The 23,297-nt window shown below is 40.3% G+C and overlaps 6 protein-coding genes across 11 annotated transcripts; 4 read left to right on the forward strand and 2 right to left on the reverse strand.

Moving 5' to 3' along the window:
* The first annotated feature begins 126 nt into the window (after positions 1-126).
* LOC115749560 lies at positions 127-3,093 on the forward strand. Of its 2 annotated transcripts, XM_030686430.2 has the most exons (9): positions 129-298; positions 582-607; positions 825-909; positions 1,018-1,227; positions 1,529-1,651; positions 1,724-1,781; positions 1,860-1,933; positions 2,355-2,443; positions 2,632-3,093. In XM_030686430.2, exons 1-9 carry the CDS (start codon positions 197-199, stop codon positions 2,687-2,689), a joined length of 825 nt encoding a protein of 274 aa, XP_030542290.1. In that variant the 5' UTR covers positions 129-196; the 3' UTR covers positions 2,690-3,093. The 2 variants fall into 2 exon arrangements, with proteins under 2 accessions (XP_048137652.1, XP_030542290.1); XM_048281695.1 differs by lacking the exon at positions 1,529-1,651 and having other exon boundaries at positions 127-298.
* On the reverse strand, positions 2,934-5,087 carry LOC115749559 (heme chaperone HemW). The gene is made up of 2 exons (XM_030686428.2): positions 4,269-5,087; positions 2,934-4,178 (listed from the first exon to the last, which is right to left on the reverse strand). Exons 1-2 carry the CDS (start codon positions 5,060-5,062, stop codon positions 3,551-3,553), a joined length of 1,422 nt encoding a protein of 473 aa, XP_030542288.1. The 5' UTR covers positions 5,063-5,087; the 3' UTR covers positions 2,934-3,550.
* A 203-nt stretch (positions 5,088-5,290) lies between these two features.
* LOC115749468 (26S proteasome non-ATPase regulatory subunit 6) lies at positions 5,291-9,171 on the forward strand. Of its 4 annotated transcripts, XM_030686286.2 has the most exons (10): positions 5,292-5,563; positions 5,667-5,781; positions 6,644-6,734; positions 6,834-6,979; positions 7,064-7,283; positions 7,393-7,501; positions 7,723-7,891; positions 8,030-8,205; positions 8,803-8,807; positions 8,878-9,171. In XM_030686286.2, the coding sequence occupies exons 1-8, from the start codon at positions 5,428-5,430 to the stop codon at positions 8,202-8,204; spliced, it is 1,161 nt and encodes a 386-aa protein (XP_030542146.1). In that variant the 5' UTR covers positions 5,292-5,427; the 3' UTR covers position 8,205; positions 8,803-8,807; positions 8,878-9,171. The 4 variants fall into 4 exon arrangements, 3 of the variants coding, with proteins under 3 accessions (XP_030542146.1, XP_030542147.1, XP_030542148.1); XM_030686287.2 differs by having other exon boundaries at positions 8,782-9,171; XM_030686288.2 differs by having other exon boundaries at positions 5,293-5,563; positions 8,030-8,251; positions 8,801-9,171.
* Positions 9,172-10,625: 1,454 nt separating this feature from the next.
* On the forward strand, positions 10,626-16,929 carry LOC115749467 (uncharacterized protein slr0889). Its single transcript, XM_030686285.2, has 12 exons — positions 10,626-11,157; positions 11,271-11,399; positions 12,040-12,234; positions 12,904-12,951; positions 13,027-13,155; positions 13,470-13,594; positions 13,965-14,075; positions 14,601-14,709; positions 15,243-15,361; positions 15,568-15,721; positions 16,269-16,413; positions 16,652-16,929. Exons 1-12 carry the CDS (start codon positions 11,032-11,034, stop codon positions 16,714-16,716), a joined length of 1,455 nt encoding a protein of 484 aa, XP_030542145.1. The 5' UTR covers positions 10,626-11,031; the 3' UTR covers positions 16,717-16,929.
* Positions 16,930-17,672: 743 nt separating this feature from the next.
* On the forward strand, positions 17,673-19,739 carry LOC115749473. Of its 2 annotated transcripts, XM_048282758.1 has the most exons (3): positions 17,673-18,127; positions 18,972-19,261; positions 19,356-19,739. In XM_048282758.1, exons 1-3 carry the CDS (start codon positions 18,034-18,036, stop codon positions 19,410-19,412), a joined length of 441 nt encoding a protein of 146 aa, XP_048138715.1. In that variant the 5' UTR covers positions 17,673-18,033; the 3' UTR covers positions 19,413-19,739. The 2 variants fall into 2 exon arrangements, with proteins under 2 accessions (XP_048138715.1, XP_030542152.1); XM_030686292.2 differs by having other exon boundaries at positions 17,678-18,127; positions 18,972-19,739.
* A 562-nt stretch (positions 19,740-20,301) lies between these two features.
* LOC115749470 (nucleoside diphosphate kinase 2, chloroplastic) lies at positions 20,302-22,812 on the reverse strand. The gene is made up of 7 exons (XM_030686290.2): positions 22,501-22,812; positions 22,168-22,224; positions 21,884-21,970; positions 21,616-21,696; positions 21,353-21,465; positions 21,161-21,210; positions 20,302-20,628 (listed from the first exon to the last, which is right to left on the reverse strand). The coding sequence occupies exons 1-7, from the start codon at positions 22,777-22,779 to the stop codon at positions 20,561-20,563; spliced, it is 735 nt and encodes a 244-aa protein (XP_030542150.1). The 5' UTR covers positions 22,780-22,812; the 3' UTR covers positions 20,302-20,560.
* Between the last annotated feature and the right edge of the window lie 485 nt (positions 22,813-23,297).

The raw sequence follows: 23,297 nt of genomic DNA on the forward strand, positions 1-23,297 counted from the left end.
AATCACAATACGTGTCGTGTTTTTCCCGTTAGGCTTTGTCAAGAACCAAAACGGTTCACCGTTTTTGGGCTTTTTATCAAAGTAAATGGAGTAGCCCACGCTTTTTGGGCCAACGTTGGGCCTTTGATTTGAACACCCATCCGATTTCCGGAAAATTCTGATCGACGAAGTTTCGTTCTGTTCATTCTGCGGAGAGATGGTAAGATTTCCGGCGGTTGCTCCGATCGTCTTCTCCGTCGTGGTCTTGCTGGGGCTCCAGTTCACCGTCTCCTCTTCATCTCTAGCTGAAATTAATCAGGTCATTCTTTTACTTCTACCATCGTTTCTCTCTCTGTATATGTATCTTCGTAAGTAGAAAATTTCTGTATCTTGTGATATTCGGGGTTGACGTTGGTTCGAATGGACGATGTTCCTTACCATGAAAGTTGTATAGCTTGATTTGTGTTAGTTCCTCTCTTAGGAACATCTTATGTTGTCCATTTTCCAACTTATGTAGTTTAATCCTTTCATGTAAATATTGCAATTTCAGCTTGTTCTTGTTAATCTCTGGGTGAATTGATGAAAAGGTTTCATATTCATAGGACTCGACGAAGTCTGCAGCTGCAAGGTGATCTCGCCTTCTTACCAGATTAGCTTGAATGGTGATATCTTATTTTTATCATTAAGGATTGTGAGCGATAGGGTTGAATCAAGGTCACTTGTCATGCTTCGAGATAAATGTCGATAAATTGTGTTATTCCCAGTAGTTGGACTATCATGGCGAGTAGACTTTCCAATTTAGGAGTGCTGGCAATCTAACATTCCTGTTATTTGATCTTCTTTAGGAATCTTAAGCAAGGACAAGAGCATCCTCATGAAGTACATTGTTCTAGAGAAAGAAGTCGGGCGGCGCGGCAAATCATTGAGGAGGTAATAGCAACTTCTTTTTTCTTTCCCTAAACCCAGTCTTTTTATCATTGTGTATAACGTGTTTTTCTTTTCCTAACTTTTTGTGGACACGGTGTTTGGCTTGTGTAGTATTTGATGCCCTTTGTGAAACGAGAAAAGTTTCAGATGTCAAGTCTGTGTAAGCTTCACCCTGATAATGACATGTTCCGAGATCAAGAGGAGCATAAAATTCATGTCGACATAAATGAATGGCGCTGTGGATACTGTAAGAAAAGCTTTCGTGCTGAGAAGTTTCTTGATCAGCATTTTGACAACCGGCACTACAACCTTCTGAATGTCGTATGTAAATCCTCATTCCTTGTCCTTAAATGCGACTGAATGTTTTATCACAAGATGAAAATGATATGATATAGTGATCAATGTAAATGAAGATTTTAAAATCATTTCTTTTGGATGGCAATTGCCGCTGATTTCTCTTGGTGGACCGTGATGAATCGGTGTACTATATGCTTATTAATAGGAAGTTATACCTTTTGCTTGTTTCTTGTCCTTGAATTCAGAAGTCTCTGCTAAATATTAAAGTTACAACCTTCGTTTTAGAAATTTTATTTTGTTCTCTCACGCTTCTCAATTGAACCAGAGTCATAACAAATGCTTGGCTGATCTATGCGGCGCATTGCATTGTGATTTTGTAATCAATTTAAAGTCACAAAAGACTAAGTGCAATCCTGCTGCTGCAGCCAGGAACCGCCACCTATGTGAGGTTTACCTGCAATCCTGCAACTCCATGTATTCACTTTTCTGCCGTCTTTTCTAAAAATCTTCTTGTTGGCAGAGTCTTGCTGATGGCTGTTTTCCTGTAAATCAAGGTCTTTCAGCAAGCCAACTTCATGGTAATATCCTTGTAGTCCTTTAATTATTCGAAGAACGCTATTTGTGTTGCTAACCATGATTATGTACTGCATTGCTAGAACTGTTTCTGCACCAATTTTGTGATGCTCACACTTGCTCTGAAAAGAAAAGGCCTTTTCCAAGAGGAGGACTGGTATGAATGACTTTCCTTTTTAATTTTAGTATTAGCTTGTGATGTAGAGCCCTTATTGTAGTTACGAAGCCAACTTTCACTAGTAGCCTGGCAGTAGTAGTAAACTCCGTTCCTCTTCCTATTTTTCTCTTTGATTTGGATAAAAATGGTTGTGGGTTATTGTCCTCAGCTTAAGCCTCTCAATTGGCAAACTAGAGGCCATATTGCTTATAAGTCAAAAAGTATCTTCTAACTTTTACCTTCAAATAAGAGGATGTATGAAAAGATTTACATGATGATAGATATCAATATTTGCATGGTTATAGGATTTGAGGTGTTTGAGATTACATAAAAGCCAAAGCTCAAATTCCTGAATGCAAAAGTCATTCCAAACACACGGAACCAAGGATGGTGTGGTTCTGAAATTTCTTCTCATCTGCAGAAGCAACCGAATATATTGTACCTGGCGACTTCAATATTGACGCTGATGCTCCTTCCTGTTCTCTATCTCATTGTATATTTACATCGGAGGTACCATTTCTCACCCTCTTTAATTTTGGCGTACGCATTTTTGCTTAAAAACATGAGGCAGCTTGATATCCCAACGAATTGTGTGTTATATACTGCCGTTTTTCCAATATCTTTTGGCAATTTTGCTGGCTGCCTCTCAGTTTTCAGTTACTATATGGGAATAAGAATTCTTGTTTCTTATTTTATAGGGACATGAGAGGAAAACAAGAACTCAAGCGCATAACAAAGAGAACAAAGCCTTCGTAAGTGGTGTGCGCTGAAGGTTTTTCATTTGATTCGACGGTCAATTGTGCACACAATAGCCGCATCACTATGAAAGCAAGACGACATGGCCCAGCCATTGGGGAAATATGGCATCATGCAATTAGAAACTTGGTAGTTGCTTCTGAACCTACTTGTTGAGATCTTAATCTTCTTGGGCCGAAACAAGTAGACTCTCTCCTGTTAACTGGAGTCTGGTTATATTAAGGCAGTTTTTCTTTTTAAATAATAATTCAACATATTGGGAAATACTCTCAGTGCGGCTTTATCATATCTGTCGCAATACCTTGTACATATACATTGTTTTGCTCAATACAATCTGTAGTAGACTAGTTGAAAGTAGTTGTGCAATTTTCACCCACCATGTAAAGTATTTCCGTCCTCTAATAATGACTCTGGAGTCTAGTGTTATATTACAGCAAAAATTTGCCAGAAATGTTTCTTCTCCTCTCTCGTTCTGGTCTAGCTATCAGGCAATACCTCTTGGATCCGCCTGGTGCCATGTTGTCCTATGATATCTGCAGTCATGGTGTGATGTTGATGGGTCTGCTGCATCCGCCTTATTTCTTGGTTCTAGCTCTTGATCTTCCCAATCGGTTCTTTAAGAGGTAGCTTCATAAACTCTGTATGTTCCATCTGAAAAGCTGGACAGAATGTTCTGTCCCGATTATTACCTAATAGGTGATCAGCTTTCACGCTGATTAGTGAGACTATTTCTGAATTCCCATTCACCAGCAAATGCAACGGAAGCAATCTTCTCATTTATCAGCAGCAGGAAACCTGACAAGAACTGTTAGTTGGGCTGTGGGTATTGAGGCATATGCATATCTTAAGCCAATCGCAGATTTATGGAGCTATGACCCCAAATGCAAGCGATATGAGTTCATTTGACAACAGAAAACCATCTGGATCGCTGAGCCTCATATAAGCTAATCTTCTTGTGATCTCTCCCTCGTCCATAAGCAGGGTGTTCAATTCCCTGGCAGACATGACCTTGCCGTTCGCGTCCATGAAAATCAAGTGCCCACTATCTAAGTAAGGTTCATAGACCTTGCAAAGAGAGAGGAGAATGGAGTCGCCAAATGCTTCCCTGAATGTTCTCAAGTCCAAACCTCTAGCAGTTCTCAGAGAGAGCATCACAACATCCATGGCCAAATCATGAGCTTCAACGTGATCACCTTCACGCCAGTCTTTCAGTCCCTCCTCCAAATTCTTCACATAATCCACGTATTCATTCATCCTCCTTGGTCTTGAGAACCTCAATCCCTTAACATAACTAGCAGAGCCAAGGCCAAAACCATAAAAAGGCAAGTTCTTCCAGTATGTAAGATTGTGCTTGCACTCAAATCCGTCTCGGCCATAACTGCTGATCTCATAATGGTTGTAGTTTGCATCAGATAGCATCCTTGATGCTGTTCTGTAGAAATCTGCAGATTGTGCATCTGAAGGCAGCGGAAATTCCCCCGGTGAGTACCTGCAGCCACATTTAACAATCAGCTTCAAACTTATTTGAATCACTAAAAGCTACCGCCTTCATGCATGACTCTATGCTGGGGTAACTTACAGTTTTCCAAATTTTGTGCCTTGTTCCACTTGCAAGTCATAGACAGAGACATGAGCAGGTGATGCTTCAATCGTCAAATGCAAACTTTCCTTCCACATTTCATGTGTCTGATGGGGGAGAGATGAGATAAGGTCCATGCTCCAATTCTCAACACCACAAGACTTAACGATATGAATAGCCTCATGAACTTCTTCAACACCATGTGCTCTCCCACAAGCCTTTAACAACTCTTCTTGAAATGCCTGAACACCTAATGACACTCTATTTATTCCCAACTCCATCAAATCATTCATCTTTTTTGCATCGAAAGTGCCAGGGTCCATTTCCATAGATATCTCTGCAACCGCTGCCAACCCGAATTTTACTCTCAACAATTCCAAGATCGAAGAAACAAACCTAGGTGGCACCAGAGACGGCGTGCCCCCTCCAAAAAACACAGTTTCGAGAGGAGGGTTGGTCTTGAATCCGGCTCTCGTCGCCTCGATTTCACGGGAAAGCAATTGTATATAGTTCACCATCCGCGGGTCATCCTCATCCCGATTTAGTGATCCCAGAGCAACAATGGGAAAGTCACAATAGTGGCAGCGCTTTCTACAAAATGGGAGATGGATGTAAGCTGACTTGGGGGGCTCCAGCACCGCTTGGATCGTAGGAGGAAGAGTGAGTGCGGCATTTCGCCGAACATCTGGTGATACGTCTGTGAAAGTGCAGGCAAGGGGTCGAGAGAGAGAGTTCTGAATTCTGGGCCTTGTGGGGAATGTAGAGAAAATGGGAGTGAACGTTGATCTGAGCATGATCTGAAGCTACGATGACAAAATAGTGGAGAACCTTACCAAAAAAAAAAAATAGTGGAGAATGAGCAAGCAAGATGAACCGCTCTTTGGGAAGCGAATTGCTCGCGTGCAAAGAAGGGACATGTGTATGGGCTTTTGTCGAGAAGCGAGTTCTTTTACGGTGGGCTGGAAAACGACCATTCACTGGTAAATGAGCCCATATAGCGCCATGCATTACACCATATCTTTGAGGTGTCGGTCGGACCGGAGGGAGACGAAAACCCCCTGCTCAAGTCACTTCCGTTCCGTCCACAAGCTTCCTCCCACCCAGCTCTGCGAAAACTCCCACAAACTCGAAAGACTCGTCGTCCGAGCGATTAGCACAAATGGAAGGCGAAGAAGGGCCTCAGCAGCCTCACCTCATCCTTGCTCACAAGCTCTTCCTCCTCAACCACCCCCATGTTCAGGACATCGACAAGGTCCATCTCAGGGAGGAGGTCCTCGCTTCCATCAAGTCCGACGGTAATAAATCCGCTCGATTCGCTCCGAGATTTCTCTTCGTTACACCCGACTTTCGTCGCTGGGTTTGTTTCTTGACTAGTTGCTCTGTGATGGCCGTGACTAGATATGGTCTCGCTGTATGAAACCCTGGTCGCAGACTCGGTCCTGGAGATGGATCAGGGGCTTTTGGATTCGATGCGCAAGCGCATTGACGAGGAACTGAAGAAGCTTGACGAGAAGTGGGTTCTTTAGCTTGGATTCATCTTTTTCAGTTTTCTTCCTATTAATGTCGATATTCACAGGGAATGTATGTGTTAGCTTAGTGCTTGAGCTGGGAATGTATGTCTTCTAAATTGGAACTCTCGGATGAATTTTTTACCATGTCCTCTTTGTAAGTCGTGCTGACCAAATATGGTATACCATGTAATTGTCTTACTTTTGCCACCAATCCCGTGATCACCTGGACTTAATGTTTTAAGAGGCATGCATGGTGCAGTTAGCTTCAATATTGGCATTGAAGCAACAGATAAGTTCACAAAACTTTTAATCAACAAAGTGTACCATTTACTTCCCTGGAGCTGTATGTCTGGGATGAATTTTTACCACTACCTAATGTGTGAGCTCACTCAACGATGGTGTCACGCAATTCCTTGGATTAGTCTGTGATTTTAGTATGGCATGGTTGTGAAAGAAATCTATTGTTGCTTGCCTTCTCTTGTACGACCACAATTCCTATAATGCTCAACTTTATTGAAGCTCAAGCTCATTTGTCTCATTTCTTTTGGTTTCAAAATTCGTGCAATTAACTGTATGGAATATCTGACTGAAGAAAACACTTAAGGTAGTAGGAGCAGCGATTTTGTTATGATTTTGATATTTGACAATTGACTTTCTTGCTGAAAATCTAATAGACAGTGATTGATTTATTGTTTTGGTTCATTTGGAAGTATACTGTTGCATGGTGATTCGTGATGCATTGATGTGAGTGATGCTGTAGGGAAATGGTATCATGGCTTAGTTCTGGATCTAATACACTCGGTTATGCCCTATATCACACATTATGTTGGTAGTTTAATGAGCACTTTAGTTACATCTTCCCAGGATCACTGATGCTGAAGAAAACTTGGGGGAAAGTGAAGTTAGAGAAGCTCACTTAGCTAAATCTTTGTTTTTCATTCGAATCGGTGACAAGGTAAGGTTTTGCAGTTCTGGTTATTTCTGCTGGGTGCTGGCCGGATGTGATTTTCAATTGGAGTTTAATCTCACACCAGCTCACTCCTTTTTGCAATAGGAGAAAGCACTGGAACAACTCAAGGTTACAGAAAGTAAAACAGTGGCTGTGGGGCAGAAGATGGATTTGGTCTTCTACACCCTTCAGCTAGCTTTCTTCTACATGGATTTTGATCTCATTTCCAAAAGCATTGATAAAGCAAAAAAGTAAGCCGTTATGTTAATTTGTTTTTTCTTTCCCGACTTCTTAATCTCAAATTGTATGAGATTAAATACTTATTACATTACCAGGTTATTCGAAGAGGGAGGTGATTGGGAACGGAAAAACCGTTTGAAGGTGTACGAAGGCTTGTATTGCATGGCGACACGGAATTTTAAAAAGGCTGCTAATTTATTTCTGGATTCCATTTCGACCTTCACAACTTATGAGCTCTTCCCTTATGACACCTTTGTATTCTACACAGTTCTTACTGGCATCATATCATTGGATAGAGTTTCCTTGAAGCAGAAGGTTTGTTCTTTGGCAGCAATAATTGAAAGATTCTTTTTCCTTTTTGATATAAGAATTTTGGCAAATTTGTATCACAGTGTGAGTGTTAAGAATAGCATGCTATGGGCAGGTTGTGGATGCTCCAGAGATCTTGACGGTGATTGGAAAAATCCCCCATCTTTCAGAGTTTTTGAACTCTCTTTATGATTGTCAATACAAATCCTTTTTCTGCGCTTTTGGTAAGTGAGTGTCAACTATTTGCTTCTACCTTTTCTAATCAGTTTTCTCATAGTACAGTGCCTCCTTTTGTTCAAATGATGTGGATGTCCTCAATAGATGGGCATACTTTCCTGTTCTTTCTCGCTGACCTGGGTATTTGAAATTGCTTTGTGTTGTGGGCTTCAATTACCTAACAGTTGGATTTGAGCATCTAACAGTTCTTTCGTTTCCTTTTGCTAAGCTGGCCTGTCTGAGCAAATAAAACTGGATCGGTATTTGCACCCTCATTTTCGCTATTACATGAGGGAAGTCAGAACTGTCATTTATTCCCAGTTCCTGGAATCCTATAAGAGTGTAACGATTGGAGCAATGGCAAGAGCCTTTGGAGTAACAGTGGATTTTATTGATTTGTAAGTAATTGAAAATGCGGATTTTCTCTCTAGACTTTGGATCTTTCAGTTACAGATTCGTTTGGTTTTTGGTTTGGCTTTTCTTTTGGAGTAAATAATTGTGTATTGCTGCCCTAAAAAGATCTGAGTCTTCTGCAGAGAGCTATCTCGATTTATTGCTGCTGGCAAGCTTCACTGCAAGATTGATAAAGTTGCAGGTGTTCTTGAAACCAACCGACCAGATGCAAAGAATGCTCTTTACCAAGCGACCATAAAGCAAGGAGATTTCTTATTAAATCGGATTCAGAAGCTTTCTCGTGTTATTGATCTGTGAGGTATGTGAAGAGTAATGAGCTTGACAAAGTGGATAAATATGTTACACGAGGTATGATGTTGTCTATTGGTTATATTGTGTGCGGATCATTATAATGAAGAGTAAAATAGTGATGGTATGGTCTAAATGCGATTCTGATACTATATTCATTTTAAAATAAATTTCGCTGGTTAGTTAGAGCATTGCCTGAAAACTTGAGGTCGCCCTGGTGTATGTGCAGTATGCTCTGATCTGATAATTTTTATACATTTTTTAATGTGAAGCATCCTACTCGTTAGATACTTCCCATAAACATTGTGATGCCTTGCTCATCTCATCTAACTTTGGAGTTACTTTTATAATGTTAAGATGTGTAAGTGCGTGGTTGTGGGCACTACGTTGTGATCATTTGGAAATTGAGTGATGGCATGAAGAATGATATAAACTATTTACTATTTAGGCAGAGTGATGAAACTCTGAACTGGGAATATGACATTGTACCAAGAAATATTTGTTGCTGCATGAGCATTGTGATTGTTTGTTGGCTTCTGAAGCTTATAAGATGCTCATGTTTCTTTCCTTGGCTGATGACTAACAGGACAGTTGTCAGCTTGCGTAGCTGAAGAGTTATTGGACTGCTTTGTTTGGCTGTAAGGATTTTTGGCCACCAAATATCTTTCAAAGAAGCAGATGCGTAGAGAATGGACGTGAGAAGTTTCTCTCGTGGGGACATGAGACTTCGTTTTGGGTCCCTTACAGTTGAAATTTCTAGATTCCGTATGTTTTCGATATTAATCTAAGCTGATTTGTAAGAGAGCGGGAGAGATTTGTATCTTCTCTCATTTCTTGAAGGATGGAATCTGGTGCTTGATATTTCTTTCCTGGCATGACGCCAACGGCGATTATCACTTCCCCACGGGACACTTTTTTGGGAGAATTATTTGGGAAAAGCTGTCTTTAATGTTGGAAAATGAAGAAGTCATTTCAACCTGTAGTGCTCATACTGTCTATTTTAGGTGAATTAAAACAAAAGAGTTTGCGAGCATACATATGGCAGAGAACCATCTTCTGGGAAGCATGATATTATGGCTGCTTTTAGCTGCATATAATCATATCGAGTTGTGGTCTCCATTGTTAGTTAAGGGTGCGCATGAAAACACTTCATAAATTACATTTCTCTGCTAGAAGCTCATCCGGTAGAGAAATGTGTTTGATAAAAACCCGATCGAAGTAGAAATCCGTTTGGTAAAAAAATTGACTTATGATAGGATTTTTCACTTATGATAAGATTTTTTACTTTTGATAGGATTTTTGGTTACTTGAGAAGTAAAAAATTTTAACTTCTCGGTTCTAGAATCACTTTTTGGACCACACCGGCCTCTGCCGACTACCATTGCTGTGATCGCCAGCCGCCGACCATAGCCGCTGCGGCCGCCGGCGATCGCCACCGTCGCCCGCCGCAATCGTTGTCGCCGACCATCGCCGCCGCCACCGACGCCGACCACCGTTGTTGTGACCGGCGGCCACCACCGACCGCCACCTCCGCCCACCGCCGCCAACCACCGCCAACCACCGCCATCGTCGATCATCGCTTCTGAAGATTTTGTTAATAATGTTTCAAAAGTATAAATTTTCAAATGTTATCAAACGAATTTTTCTAATCATAAGTCAATCCGAAGCGTAAATAGAAAAATCAATTTCTACTTTTGAGGAGAAGTAGAGAAATCAACTTCTGATCAAAAGTTGATTTCTCGTGAAGAGGTGTTTTCATGCGCACCCTAGCTGAAATATTCATTGTACAACAATAGGTTCTTACGCTATAGCAAGAGATCTTTTACAGAAAATTTTAGAAAGTTTTCTTGAGAAGTTGACATAAAATATGGGACGTCTGTTTTGGAAAAAAATCGATGATAAAGACAAGTATCTTTCGGGAAATTATTTTTGATTTTCCTTTTTCAGGTTAACGAATTAATTTTTCAAACTTTAAATACATATATTTACTTTGACCGTTAATAATTTTCTTTTGACTGATAACCAAACACACGAAAGCCTATAAAATAAATTTGTGAATTTTTCTTCCACTCAAACATACTCTACACTGAGCAATCACGGATCAAACTGGTTTCGTGACGACGAAAATCTGTCAATTCATGTACCAACCGTGTTTATCAAAATATAGGCACTGACGCTGAATATTACACCTCCGAGGAATCTAGATATGCTAGAAGTTAAAGCCCATCCTTAATAGTTCATCACCTAAAATGGCGAAACAAAGGTACCCAACTCGATAGGCATGAATGGAAAGTTTCCGTTCGAACAAAAAAAAAAACTGCCCTTTCCCTGAACTACGTAAGTCTCTGTCTCTTGTCCTGAATCGGCAATGGCTCCGCATCCTTCCACCTTCTCGGGAACATGTGTTTAAGGGCATGGATTATCAAGGGCGAGACGAAGCCAAAACAGAGGGTGATAAACGAGGGGGGCCTGGGGGGATGTGGTGAGGAGAGGCAACCCCAAAAGAAGAGAACTGGGGACCGCTTATTTTTGCGAAATCCTTTTCCTTTCGTACTACAAGCCTTCCAAGCCAAGCAATTTGAGCTCACACGCTTGAGTCCTGAATTGAGAGCTCTCGCTTTCCACAAATTCATCTCTGTTTCACCAGAAGTGTAGTGTGCGTCTTTATCGGTTTCTCAACCGCACTTCACATATACATAGCTGATACTGCATCAAGAACGACTGGTGCAGATACAGCAACGCCCGTCTTTTGATTTTAGTTTGTGAGTCCGATGAGAGCTTGGAGGTGGAACATTTGTTATTAAGCGTGGAGTAATTGATCAGGAGGCAATTTGGAATGCTTGGAAAAATGCCTCCTTTTGATCTCAGGAGCATTCAAGAAAATCTCTCAACCCAGTTGAGACCTTGGCACCGTTCGTTTCAGTTCTGGGTGCGAGCAGTTGATATCTATACTGATTACAAGGTGGGAATTCGCGCCTCTCGATCTCAACCTCTGAATTTTATCTATGTTCTTGAAATGCATGCTAATTGGGACATGGGTGTGCGACTTTTTCCCCTTTTTCTCGTTTATTTAAGGTGTTCCAAGTGCGAGTGAGTTTTGAGAAGGATAAGCACAAACACGAGGCAATGTGGGAGAGGCAACACGAGCTTGCGGCTGACAAGATACATGCTTTGTGCGCCGACCTTGGCGGGTTCTTCCTCAAGGTCTCTAAGCATTTCAAATTGCGATCTTAATGCCGGTTTTCACTTTACTTTCCGTGCATTCAGTTTCTTCTGTGTAATGCCACGCTTACGTGGATTTTAGTTCTTCGTTCATCGCGCCAACCACCATCCTTGTCGTGTTCACGCTTTAAATGGATTTTGGTTCTTTCTTTTTTGTTTGAATGCCTTTGCATTCAGTTTAAGCTTCAGTTAGATTTTGGTTCTCGGATGGACTTATAATTGGTGTTCATTTTTTCTTTGTGGTGCTTCTGTGTGTTGTATTGCTTGTTATCTAGTTGATGACGGGTGCTTTCGGTGTTCTTATATGGTTTCAGGTATCATCCTTCCGTAGAAAAGAGTTTTTTCTTTTTGTGAAGTTCCGTAGAAAAGAGTTCAATACTTGCAAATGCTATAATTCAAAGTGGAGGGATGTAAATTTCTTGTCCTTGTGCATATTCAGAAAAAGTGATTGCATACACGTATGCAATCCCATACATGTCTGTGTGGGGCATCCATGCTCTCTCATGCCAAAATTGCATTTCTCTGATGATCTGTCATCATCTTCTGATATTGGGGTAGCTAGTCATGGTTCTTGTTCATGAATAACAAATTTATTGATTTGAGAAGTAGTGGTTCAATGTAGGTAGCCCAAATCATTGGGAAGCCTGACTTGGCCCCAGCTGCGTGGGTCAGAAGACTTGTTACACTATGCGACCATTCTCCCGCGACACCATTTGATGTTGTTCGGTTGGTGCTGGAGAGAGATTTGGGAAGAAACCTGGGAGAGATGTTTGAAAATTTTGACATAGATCCTCTTGGTTCTGCTTCAATTGCACAGGTAACCGGGCTGCTTATAGCCACTCCTACTTTGAAGCATTATTATGTACAATTAGAAGCTTTCTGGTTCTTTATCCATTTCCATCAGAGAATTTCCAATAATTGCCAGCAACAGTTATGTACAATTGGAAGCTTCACCACCACATGCTGTAATGGGATTCCTGTTATTTTTGACAAATAACAACCTGGCAAAGTTCTCTTGTATTTAACTAGACACTAAGTAACTCTTGTTCAATTAAAGCTTAAGTAATGGATTCGACTATGATTACTTAATTGTTCCTTCCATAAGAAACTTTATCCTTTACAAAAGACCTCGTGGGATTTAGAAGGGAAAGAAACTCTGTCGATCGTCTAAGTTCTTATAATGACAGTTTTACTCTGACGGTCTGTCCCATAATCAGAAGAATGGACCTTTCTTTGGTTTTGCTAAATATGTTGTTTCTAGGTTCTTTGATTTCTCATTTGCTCAGAATCTTTAAGAACTCCTCTATCCTGCTTCTCAAGTAGATCCTTCTTCACAATGGAATAGTCTTTGTATGTTTTGATGCTTTCATTTGAGAGTTGGGATACATAACTGGATTGAGACTGGGATAGTGATGTATGTCAGAAGTTGCTCATTGCTGAAAGTGATGTTCTTGGAGCAGACTGATCTGTTTCGTGCATAAATTAGGTACATCGTGCCAGACTGAAAGGCGATAAGAGTGATGTAGTTGTGAAGGTAATGAGAAATATGAAATCTTCATCATGTTGATATGTACGGAGCACTTCTAAGTAGTTTGATGCTGTGCTATAGGTGCAACATCCTGGAGTTCAGGAGTTGATGATGACAGATATCCGCAACTTGCAAGCATTTGCTTTGTACATGCAGAAGACAGACATTAAATTTGATCTTTACTCGATTACGAAGGAAATGGAGAAGCAGGTGTGAGTGTGAATCGTCTTTTAGGTGATCATGTGTCAATAGATTGTTAGTAGCAAGAAAGGCTGGAAAGCTTCAGTTCTCACGCATAACTTCTATATTTGCAAAAGTAATTGGAAAGTCAGTTATATCTTGAAAACTTAGTTTGTAATGATCAGAATGGGATGCTTCTGTATCTATTTTTAATTTAAATTTTGATGCTGCAAATGGTAGTAGACGAGTTCTTTTTCCCATTTTGTGTTAGTGCTGAATCATTGAAATATAAGGGAAGCATATGAACTAATCATAGAATTTTGATTTTATTTTTGCTGCTGAAGATTGGTTACGAGTTTGATTTCATGCGGGAGGCTGATGCCATGGAAAGAATTAGACGTTTTCTGTTGGAGAATAATAAAAGATCTCCTGTATTGGTCCCACGGGTTGTGAGGAATCTTGTCACAAGGTATGTGTTGCCTAGATCTGCGGAATTGAAATAGCAATTTTTTTCTTTTTCTTTCCTTTTATTATTATTTTTTTTATTATTATTTTTTTTGGGGGGGGTTGTTTGTTGCGCTTTTTGAGATATGGTTTAAGAATAGAGGTAGCTCAAAGTGTTACACAGGACCCTGAGATGATCCCATCAAATGGGGATCGGTTCTTGTTTCTTGTTTAGTTGTTATTGAATGTTGCTGTTATGCTAGAAATTTGGTTCTTAAGTCATGCTCCTATTTTCCACCTTAATCTCATGTTAGATGCACGTGTTGGAACTCTAGCACCTCCTTATAGATTTGTAGATTTTACATCACAGATTATTGTATTTTCTGCTAGTGTAGGAGGGTTTTAGTGATGGATTACATTGATGGAATTCCCATCATGAATCTTGGTGATGAAATTGCAAAAAGAGGAATAAATCCGCATGGCAAAGTTGCAGCAGCAGCAAAGCAGTAAGGTTCTCAACTTTCCTGGAGAGTATGCTGTTGTTCATGTATTTTGTTGTTCTTGTAAATCAATCATTCATTTTATTCCTTTTTCAATGCATTGGCAGATTCAAGGACCAGAAAGCTATTGTGAGCAATGGTTGCTCTTGTCATTCATGCTACTGTGATGTTTAAAATTGAATAGCTATGGCTTTAGTTACGAATTATCACAGTTCAGAAGCATTTTTTGAGAGTTTTCCCAATTGATTCTGGTGAAAAGGATTTACTAGTGTCTTAGAGAAGGCACCGGAGGAAAAAGTGGAAAGAGCTGGAAATGAGAAAATAAATGGAGGCTGCGAGAGGGGATACTATGTAGATAATAATTTGAATAGCATGGAATAATTCATGTAATTGATTTCACCCGGTGTAAAAAACAAGTTTTGCTGATGAGAGCATGTCAAAATCATCTATTCTCAAATGTGAAGTTTTATTTGCCCTGTTTTAAAAAATGACACACGTCTGTCTCTCAACGGTTGAACACTTTATATACAGGAACATCCTCTGCAGTTTGACAAAAGCATATGGTCAAATGATTCTGAAGAGTGGCTTCTTCCATGCAGACCCTCATCCTGGAAATATTCTCATTTGCAAAGGTTCACAGGCAAGTGCACACTAACAAATCCTGCTTTCGCCTGTGATCTTTATGAATTGTTGTTTCCCTGTTTAATTTTCTCCGAATGTAATAAGTGATTACGTAGACTGCTGGTCGAGCTTATCCATGGGTATTTTTCTACACCATGCACCAATGGCTTAATAACTAGGCATAGTGAGTCATCATGTACAGGCAAGGCAAACATTCTTCCCAGTAGTTTTGGGAGGAAATCCAATATGAAAGTTCAGGTAGCTTTGCTGTTTAATATAGGTTTGAAGAGAATAAATAAGCGATTATAATAATTCGATGTGTTACATTTTCTCTTCCTTTAATTTAAATTCAACTATATTTAATTGCTCAAATAGATGGATCATGGGCTAATCTTCTCGGTGGAAGACCATTTTGTCCTCCTTTTGAGAATAGGTTTTCCAAGATAAAGAATGGTAGACATGAAAGGCTTCTCTTCTGATAGCTTATAAATTCAATGTTCTATTTGTAAACTAGTATTTTCAGGTTCAATTTGTGATGTTCCCTAATTACAGGTGGCCTTGCTGGACTATGGGCAAGTGAAGGATCTCCCAGATAAGCTGAGACTGGGATACGCTAATCTGGTTCTTGCTATTGCGAATCAAGACCCTGTGAGGGCATCTGAGAGCTACAGGTGTGATATCTTAGTCTTAAATATTCAGTTTTGTCATCCCTTTTGTTATAACATTTCAGAATAGAGTTGGGTGAAACGAAGCCTGGAATTTGCAGGGGAAATGTAATCCTTCGTAATGCAATAGTTTAAAAATTTTCGATGATTCAACATATGAGTCGTACAGTCGGGTTCACATTATCATATCTAACTACGCATCTGATTCTTAGGGAGCTGGGCATAGATACGTTAAGCAAATGCCAAAATGAACAGCAGGAATTGTTGAGATTGGCAGAGACGATGTTTGATACAAAGTTGCCTCCTGGTGTTGTGATGCTGCAACCGTTCTCTGAGGAATCGTCTATAAAGAAAATTGCTGTTCAGGTAGTGGATCACGTGTATTTATGACCTTGCTACTGCTTCAATTGTTCCTTTAGTAAGAGTGGACATGGTCATAATGCACAAAAACTCTTCTCTGCTCACGGTGACAATTGGCCCTCAGTTACTGCTTCTTATCTTATTCTAAACATCACTTATCTGCATGGGTTAGATATTCATTGCTTATGCATTCTCTAGTTTTCTGGAAAGTGAAGCAATTCTTGATTCAGATGGCCTCTCTGGAAGCATGCATATTTCCGGCATGCAGAATCGCACCAAGTTCTTTCCAACCAAGGAATCGCACTACCCAGAATGGAGAAATGAAATTTCTTGTGTCTGTCCACTCATAAGAAGATTAGCCACTAAAATTTGCACTGGTGTATTTTCACTATTCTTACTTTCCTCTTTGATAGTAAAGCATTTGGTACTGATATACCATGTGTAGATCACTTTGGACACGCAACAAGAAGCTCGTTATGACTTCAGCGTGCGGATCAGGATCGTCTGGTGCTTATCGATGTCGAGTATCCTGACATACTGTGTGAAACTGTAGGCTTTTCCAGAGGAACTGTTCTCTGTCCTTCGGACAGTGCATCTATTAAGAGGTCTGAGCGTTGGTCTCGGAATCAACTACTCATGTGCTGAACAGTGGCAACCCTTCGCGGAAGAAGCTTTGATTGCTGCTGGCAGATTAAAAGGTAAACTTCTATGATTTTTGTTTAGCCCAAGAGGCAACAATCCATGTCTGATGAAAAGGAAATACTTTGGTTGAAGATTCAGCATCCCTGTATTCTTTCCAGTTTCCATGTTCGAAAATGCTTAGCATGCACCTGTCTGGTTTCTTCTGCATTGTCTTCTACTTCCATGTTAAGTAGGAAAATTCTGCAGGAGTCCCATTTATATATCCCGTATCGACGTTTAAGTTTCTTGTTTTAGGAACTGATGTTAAGCCTCGAAGCCGTAGACGCAGTTTGATGAAGAGATTGTTTTGGAGAGGATGACCACAACTACAGGAGGAGTTCATTCAGCATCTAATTATTATTAACAGGTTTGATGGGTCAGTGATTCTGGTGTACATTGGTCCATGTTATCTAATTTCCTGTGTAGAAAGACACCATTTTTGCTGGTGCTGTTTCTTTATTTTATTTATTTGTATAAGAGTTATTGATTTATCCTATAAATTTTTCTTAGACAGAACTTTGCCGGTTTTTCCAGTTTCATAAAGATTCTTCTTTTGGATAATGTTCGATTTGATTCCTGTGAGAAATCAAAAGCTCGTGTTAGTTCACTCATAGCATGATGCTTGGCGACGGTGAGAATCTCATGCTCTATTTGTTTCAAGAAAAATAGATTATTTGAAAAGCATTTTTTTAAAAATGATTAATTATATCGCTTATAGAAATGAATAAACAAAAATAGAATATTTTCATTGGTCATGAAACTATTTGAAAATAAATTGTTGTCGATAATGAAAATATTTTCTATTGTCTAATTATATCAAAAGCGATGTAAGCGATCCTTTTTCGTAAAATGTTTTTGAAATCATTTATTTTATTTTTTTGGCGAAACAAACGAAGCCTTCTAAATCACCGATGTCAAAATTAAAGATTCCTACGGGTGTTGATTTTACCCAATCACAACCTTATAAACTATCTTTACATTAGCAAAATCCACCATAAAAGTTGAAAGTTGTCTTTTTTGTTCAATGAAGTTATTTACTACGTGTAAATATGACTAACTCCAATTCTATTAAGTCCTACTTTTCCATACGGAAATTTTGTGCCAAGTTCGTAAGTTACTAACTACTATAGGTAATATCGTCTTATATACAAAACAGGTTGACAATGCATGCAAAATAATTAGTTAATGATAATGATCAGACTCTTGAGTTTGTAGTTATTAAATTAACGAAAGTCGCTTTTCTGAATGGGAAAAACTCCTAGTCAGCAATCTCTAATCTTAGTGGCCACAGTGGAAGAGCCACCTAAGGTAATTATTTATTTACTTTTCAAAACGAAAAGTAAACCAGCAGAGAAGTAATTAATTAGAGGACACGGGCTATAGGTCGAAGTGAATTGGCCCGGCCCATTGAAAAGCCCAATTGGGAACAAGACATGGGTCGACGGGCTTAAAACCGGGTCGGCCCGGCCTAATATTGGCGAAGCGTCTAGTCTACTCTTCTGCTGCTACGCCACGATTTCTGCTTCGTCTTCGCGCTCGTCTTGAAATCATTTCCCGCGAGCCGAATCGCCAAAAATTCTCTCTTTTCTCCACTCAGTGCCTCTTCTCCTTCCTATTCTGCGATTCGAGAGAGAGAGATGTTGGGAAGAGTAAGAGCGCCGTCTTCGTCGCCAGATAGTTTGGAGAGGTCAACGACTAAGCTTCTCAAGCACGATTCTCTCTCCGTCTACGGTACTCTCCTCTAGATTTTGTTGCTCTTCTCCTTCCTCTGTTCATTTCAAATTGGATTGTGTCGTGTACTCCCTTGAATTGCTTTGGCGGAAATTGAAGTTGCTGGGTGGGAAGATGATTGGGTTTGCGCCCGCGCTGACCATTGAAAGAAGTTGCTTCTTGGACCTTCCATGAAATAGAATTGGGATCTCCGTGTTTAGCTTCCCGTCGATGTTTCGCGGTCTAGAATGTCTCCAAATCTATCAATCGGATTGATGGGTTGTTGTGTATCGATACGGAAGTTGCAATATTTGGACGGTGACGTTCTCCGAGGAGCTCTTCCACAATGGTGGAGATCAGTGAAGAGTTTTTTTGTTTCCACCTAATTTCGGGATCCCTTGTCATCACGTTGTAAATTGTTAGCGCAATGCTTTAGATTCTCACCTTGTCGCCAACTTGCGAGAATAGCTCCGCTCTGAATACTGAAGTATAAAATCTTCGGAACTTGATGCCTCTCTTGCCAAACTGTTAACACTCTAGCACTGAGTTTTAAAATGAAGAGACTGCATGGAGATAATCACGGTAGAGAGGAACCTTTGCTTCTGTCTCTTAGAAGATTGGCATACTTCTAGTAGTTTTTTTTTAACACTTGGCTGATGATTCATCCTCGTTTTTCATAGTAGCCTCTATATTTGTATAGTAACTTTTTGAAACAAAAGCAAGCTTGTTGGATTGTTGACGCCGAATCTGAGAGATATCAGAAACAATTGGTAATCTTGTAGGCTGAATGCAGTGGAAGGAATTTTTAAGGAGCTTGAATCTGAAGGTATACTGAAAAAAACTTATTTTTGTTTGTTGGGTGCAGAAGCAACACTTCTAAAGCTTAAACAGGGTTCACAGCAAATCCAAGGTTCGCCAACAAGTGAGTTCGTGCAGCCAGATGATTACTCTGCAGGAAGCTCCAGCTGTGAGGATGCGATGAACATGGAGTGCGACTGTAGTTGTCCAAATCCTTCGCATTCGCAACTCACATTGTTGCATGAAAAGAATTTAATAACCGTAAATGATGCCTGTATCTTGTCAAGTACCAGCGATGCTCATGCAATGGTCAGCTTGAAACAGCGAAGCAAAGGTGAAGTATCGATTCTCCATCTGTTTTCCAAATACAAAAGCTCACACTATTCTTCTACAAATAGCAAAATGGTGACGATGGAGACTAATTGTTCGTCGATCATCCCACCAAGTTCTGGGGATTACCTGTCTCTCGGAAACATGGAACAAGAATGTGTCGGCTCCTGAGCAATGACAGTTTAGAGATTGATCACTCAGACTGGGGTTTTGTGTTATTTGTAATGTTTATGCACAAACTGTGTGCTTCATCGCACTATTAGTTTGTATTAACTTGTGAAACGTACAAACACAACCTTGAGGGAATTTTCATCCAAAAGATTTTAATGCTGATAAAGAAGATATGAAAGCGATAGTGTTATATGTGCTGTTTTCCATTTCTTTTTGGTGCAAACTCCACTCCTTTATTTTATGTGCTTGTTTACTGGATCTTGTACTCACTTGGCATAATATTTAAGGGAAGGCGATCTTGTACGGTCGTCTCAAATAAAGTCTCGTTTCATCAGGTATCGAGTGCCTAAATGTCTCTTTTGATGTCTCTTTTGATTATATTAGGCTTTCAAGAAGTACAGTGTCCACTGCGAAAATGTTTCTAACTTGTGAGTTCTGTGACAATTGCTTTTCTGTCCAAAAATCTGTATGAATACACGTCGGGTATTCCAAATAGCCCAAATCGGAAACGCGTACATGCAATAGATCTTGGTTCCAATTTAGTCTGTGAATTCCTTATCGTATGCAGGTATGTTCTTCAAACTTACCAGGAAGGACTTAGCCGGCGCATAGATTTATTAACGTTTAAATTCGTCCAAATGGATCACAACTTGGGTATGTTTTTATTGAGGTCCATGTTCTCACCAGTTACCCCCTTCGGCTTTGGATCTCCAATCATTGTTTTCTCATTGAGACCTTCCTCGATCATTGTTATTTCTATCGAGTTATTTGTTGTTTGTTTCGTTTCCACTTGAAAAAGTTAAAACAAGTTACAAGCTCATATCTAGATGGTTGTCGATTACATAACTAAGAAATTTGATCATATATAGCTGCAGTTTGTCAAGTTTATACCTCAGTTTTGATGAAACAATTCTTTCTGTAATGAAGTCAGACATCACACAGTTTATTCAGGTTTTCCACATTATAACAGCTTGAGAGGAACCCCAAGTCAAAAGCAACGACACATACATTAGCCGCGGTACAAAAGTTTTTCGAAGTTTCTCTCCCAGATTACAAGGAAATCCGGATATGTAAGCACCATTAACTTAGACAAAGAATGCAATCGACATTACAGGTGGTCAACCAAAAAGCTTCCAGAATTGCATTGATATTTCATCACTCCCATAGCCATGGAGCTTGAGCAGGTGTCCATTGGCACAATTCGCCTTCTTTGAACCAAAGAGCTGTGGAGAAAGGTAATTATTTCTCAGCAACAACACTCGTAACAAGACAAGCAACGAAAGTAGCTCCCATCACATGATAAGGCCACGCAACAATATTAGAGCAGCATCCTCTCTACTGTTGTCCAATTTTCAAGAGAAAAACTAAGATGCCATGGAAATTGATTCCCTACTATATTCTCCAATTGCCCTTGACCCCTTGGCTAGATAAAGGGAAACAATAAAAAAGACACTCGTGATCATCCCACCATTGACCAGTAGCCAAGTGAAAATGTACACGGGTCTGTTTAATATTTGAAACATCTCGAAATACATTTGTTCCATCATTAATTGAACATGAATCATCATCATGTGGAGACCATCTACACAGGAATCAGTGTATCCGTACACCAATTAACCCTAAACAATGCTTCTATTACTCAAGATCCAAGTCCTCTCGCTTCAAAATTAAATTATTTCTAGTGAAGGTGGCATATGCAACTGGTAATGATCTATTAAGTTTGGAATACTAGAACTCGTGTCCGATAGTACATACCAATTTCACGTTGGCCATTTTCAGGGCTGTCGCTGCCATGTACCACATTCCTGTCGAGAAAGACAAATAAAATGTTGTCGCTTAACACGCATAAATGTGGAGTAATAAACAACAGTAGAATGCCAATTAAATCTTACACCAATTGACATCCAAGAAAACAAGCTCACTAAGAGTGTTAAGTGAAGTACCAACCTTCCAGTTTGCACTGCAAGATCCCCTCTTATTGTTCCAGGCTCAGCTTGTAGAGGATTAGTTGACCCGATTAACTTTCGTGCTGAGGCAACAACACCGACGCCCTCCCAAGCCTGGAAACCTCAAGGCCCAATAAGTTCTTAGGCAGCTCATAATGAGTTTATGAAGCAAGAGGATTTTCATAAAATCTAAAAAGAAAAGCGACTCCAATTGTCAACACAAAGCCAAAAAAGCAGAAACTTGGAGTTATTAAGCAATCATACCATACAAACGACTGGTCCAGACGTGATATACTTGATCAATTTAGGGAAGAATGGCTTGGACTGAAGATCTTTATAGTGTTCCTGAAATCACACACGAATGAACAAAGTACTCTTGATGGTTCAACCATGCAAGAGAAGAGAAATCATCTCAAAATCTTCATGGTTGGTGATGAGGGCAACAGACAATATATGGGCAACAGAATGTTTTGGCTGGTCTAGGCAAGTAGAAGAGAGAGGAATAAAACCAAAGGGTATGCAAGAGGAGAACCTCAGCCAATTCTGTGGGGCACTGGAAGAGCTTCAAGCCAGTCAATCTGAATCCCTTCCTCTCAAACCTCGAAATTATTTCCCCGACCTATTGTGAATCCGCAGTCCAGAGAACAGATGATAAACAATGCTGGTAAGTTTTCTAGTTATGTAGACACCGCACACACATAAACACTATGTCATGCTTTGGGCAAGTGAATATTTAACCTTGACATTCAAAATGGATTAAGCTCGACACAGGCAATTCAACATAATCAGGGGAAGCAAAAGAAGAGGGAAGCTTACCAGGCCGCGTTGAACACCGTCTGGCTTTATCATTACGTAAGTCTCTTCCACTTGCTCCTACACCCAGATAAGTAGAAACAGACCAACCTTCAAAGAGGGTTATACATACACACAAGCTCGTGAAAGCAGAGAAATGAACGGCCCACAATGCCATCACGCATTCATAAGAATGACTTCCAACATGCAAATTAGAGCGTCAATTGCAGAATCTCTTCCCCCATTCGCCTAAGAACGAGAACACATAAGCTCCTAACCATGGAATTCGCACTCTAGTGCAATCAATACTACAGAGAGAGAGAGAGAGAGAGAGAGAGAGAGAGAGCAAGAGCAGACCAAGGAAGCGACCAAATGAGGGAGGAAAATGCGAGGTCTGGTTCGACCGCGGGAAGCATGAGGAGCAGAGCAGAACAGGTGCGAGGTCGAAGAGAACGACGACAGGCGGAGACGGTGGCGATTGGAGGCGCGCAGCTTAGGGGAGGGCGGGGCGCAGGATAAGACGGCTCGAGGTCTGCAAACAACTCCATTACTTCCAATCGCAGCAGTTGGAGATGACGACGACACACAGCCGCTCGCGCCTCCAATGCCCCCCGCTACTCCTACTACCCCCTCCATTCTCTCTCTCTCTCTCTCTGCTTACTCAGCTTTGAGGCCTGTTAAATAGTTTGGGGCCTCTATTTTTTGCGACTTTTGCAATTACGTCCTTGCTTTTTCACCTTTTGCTGTTTTTCGCATCTACCCACTTGCTAAGAAAATAAACTAGAACCAAACATTCGCATCCAGGGTTCGTTTACGATTTGATTGGTGAATTAATTTCTTTCACTTCTTGATCGGAATTGGAGCTTTCATTTTGAAATTTGCAGATACATATAGTCAGTAGAGGAAAAAAGTATTTCCGGGGCACTAACTCCCAAAATCTCCACATTAGAGGAGCGGAAGCAAATTTAATTTTCCAGATTCGACCTAGTGTAGCAAATTGTCGGCGGTATTTTATTTTATCTTAAAATAATCTTTCAATTCTTTGATTCACATTGGCGAGTAGAATCCTGAAGTCATTGAATTTGCTTGAGCTATTTCCTCGATGGCATCTCCGAAGCACATATGCCCCGCTCCAAGAAGACAAAACCCTTCTT

Source organism: Rhodamnia argentea, chromosome 7, assembly GCF_020921035.1.
Source record: "Rhodamnia argentea isolate NSW1041297 chromosome 7, ASM2092103v1, whole genome shotgun sequence".
Classification (NCBI taxonomy): domain Eukaryota; kingdom Viridiplantae; phylum Streptophyta; class Magnoliopsida; order Myrtales; family Myrtaceae; genus Rhodamnia; species Rhodamnia argentea.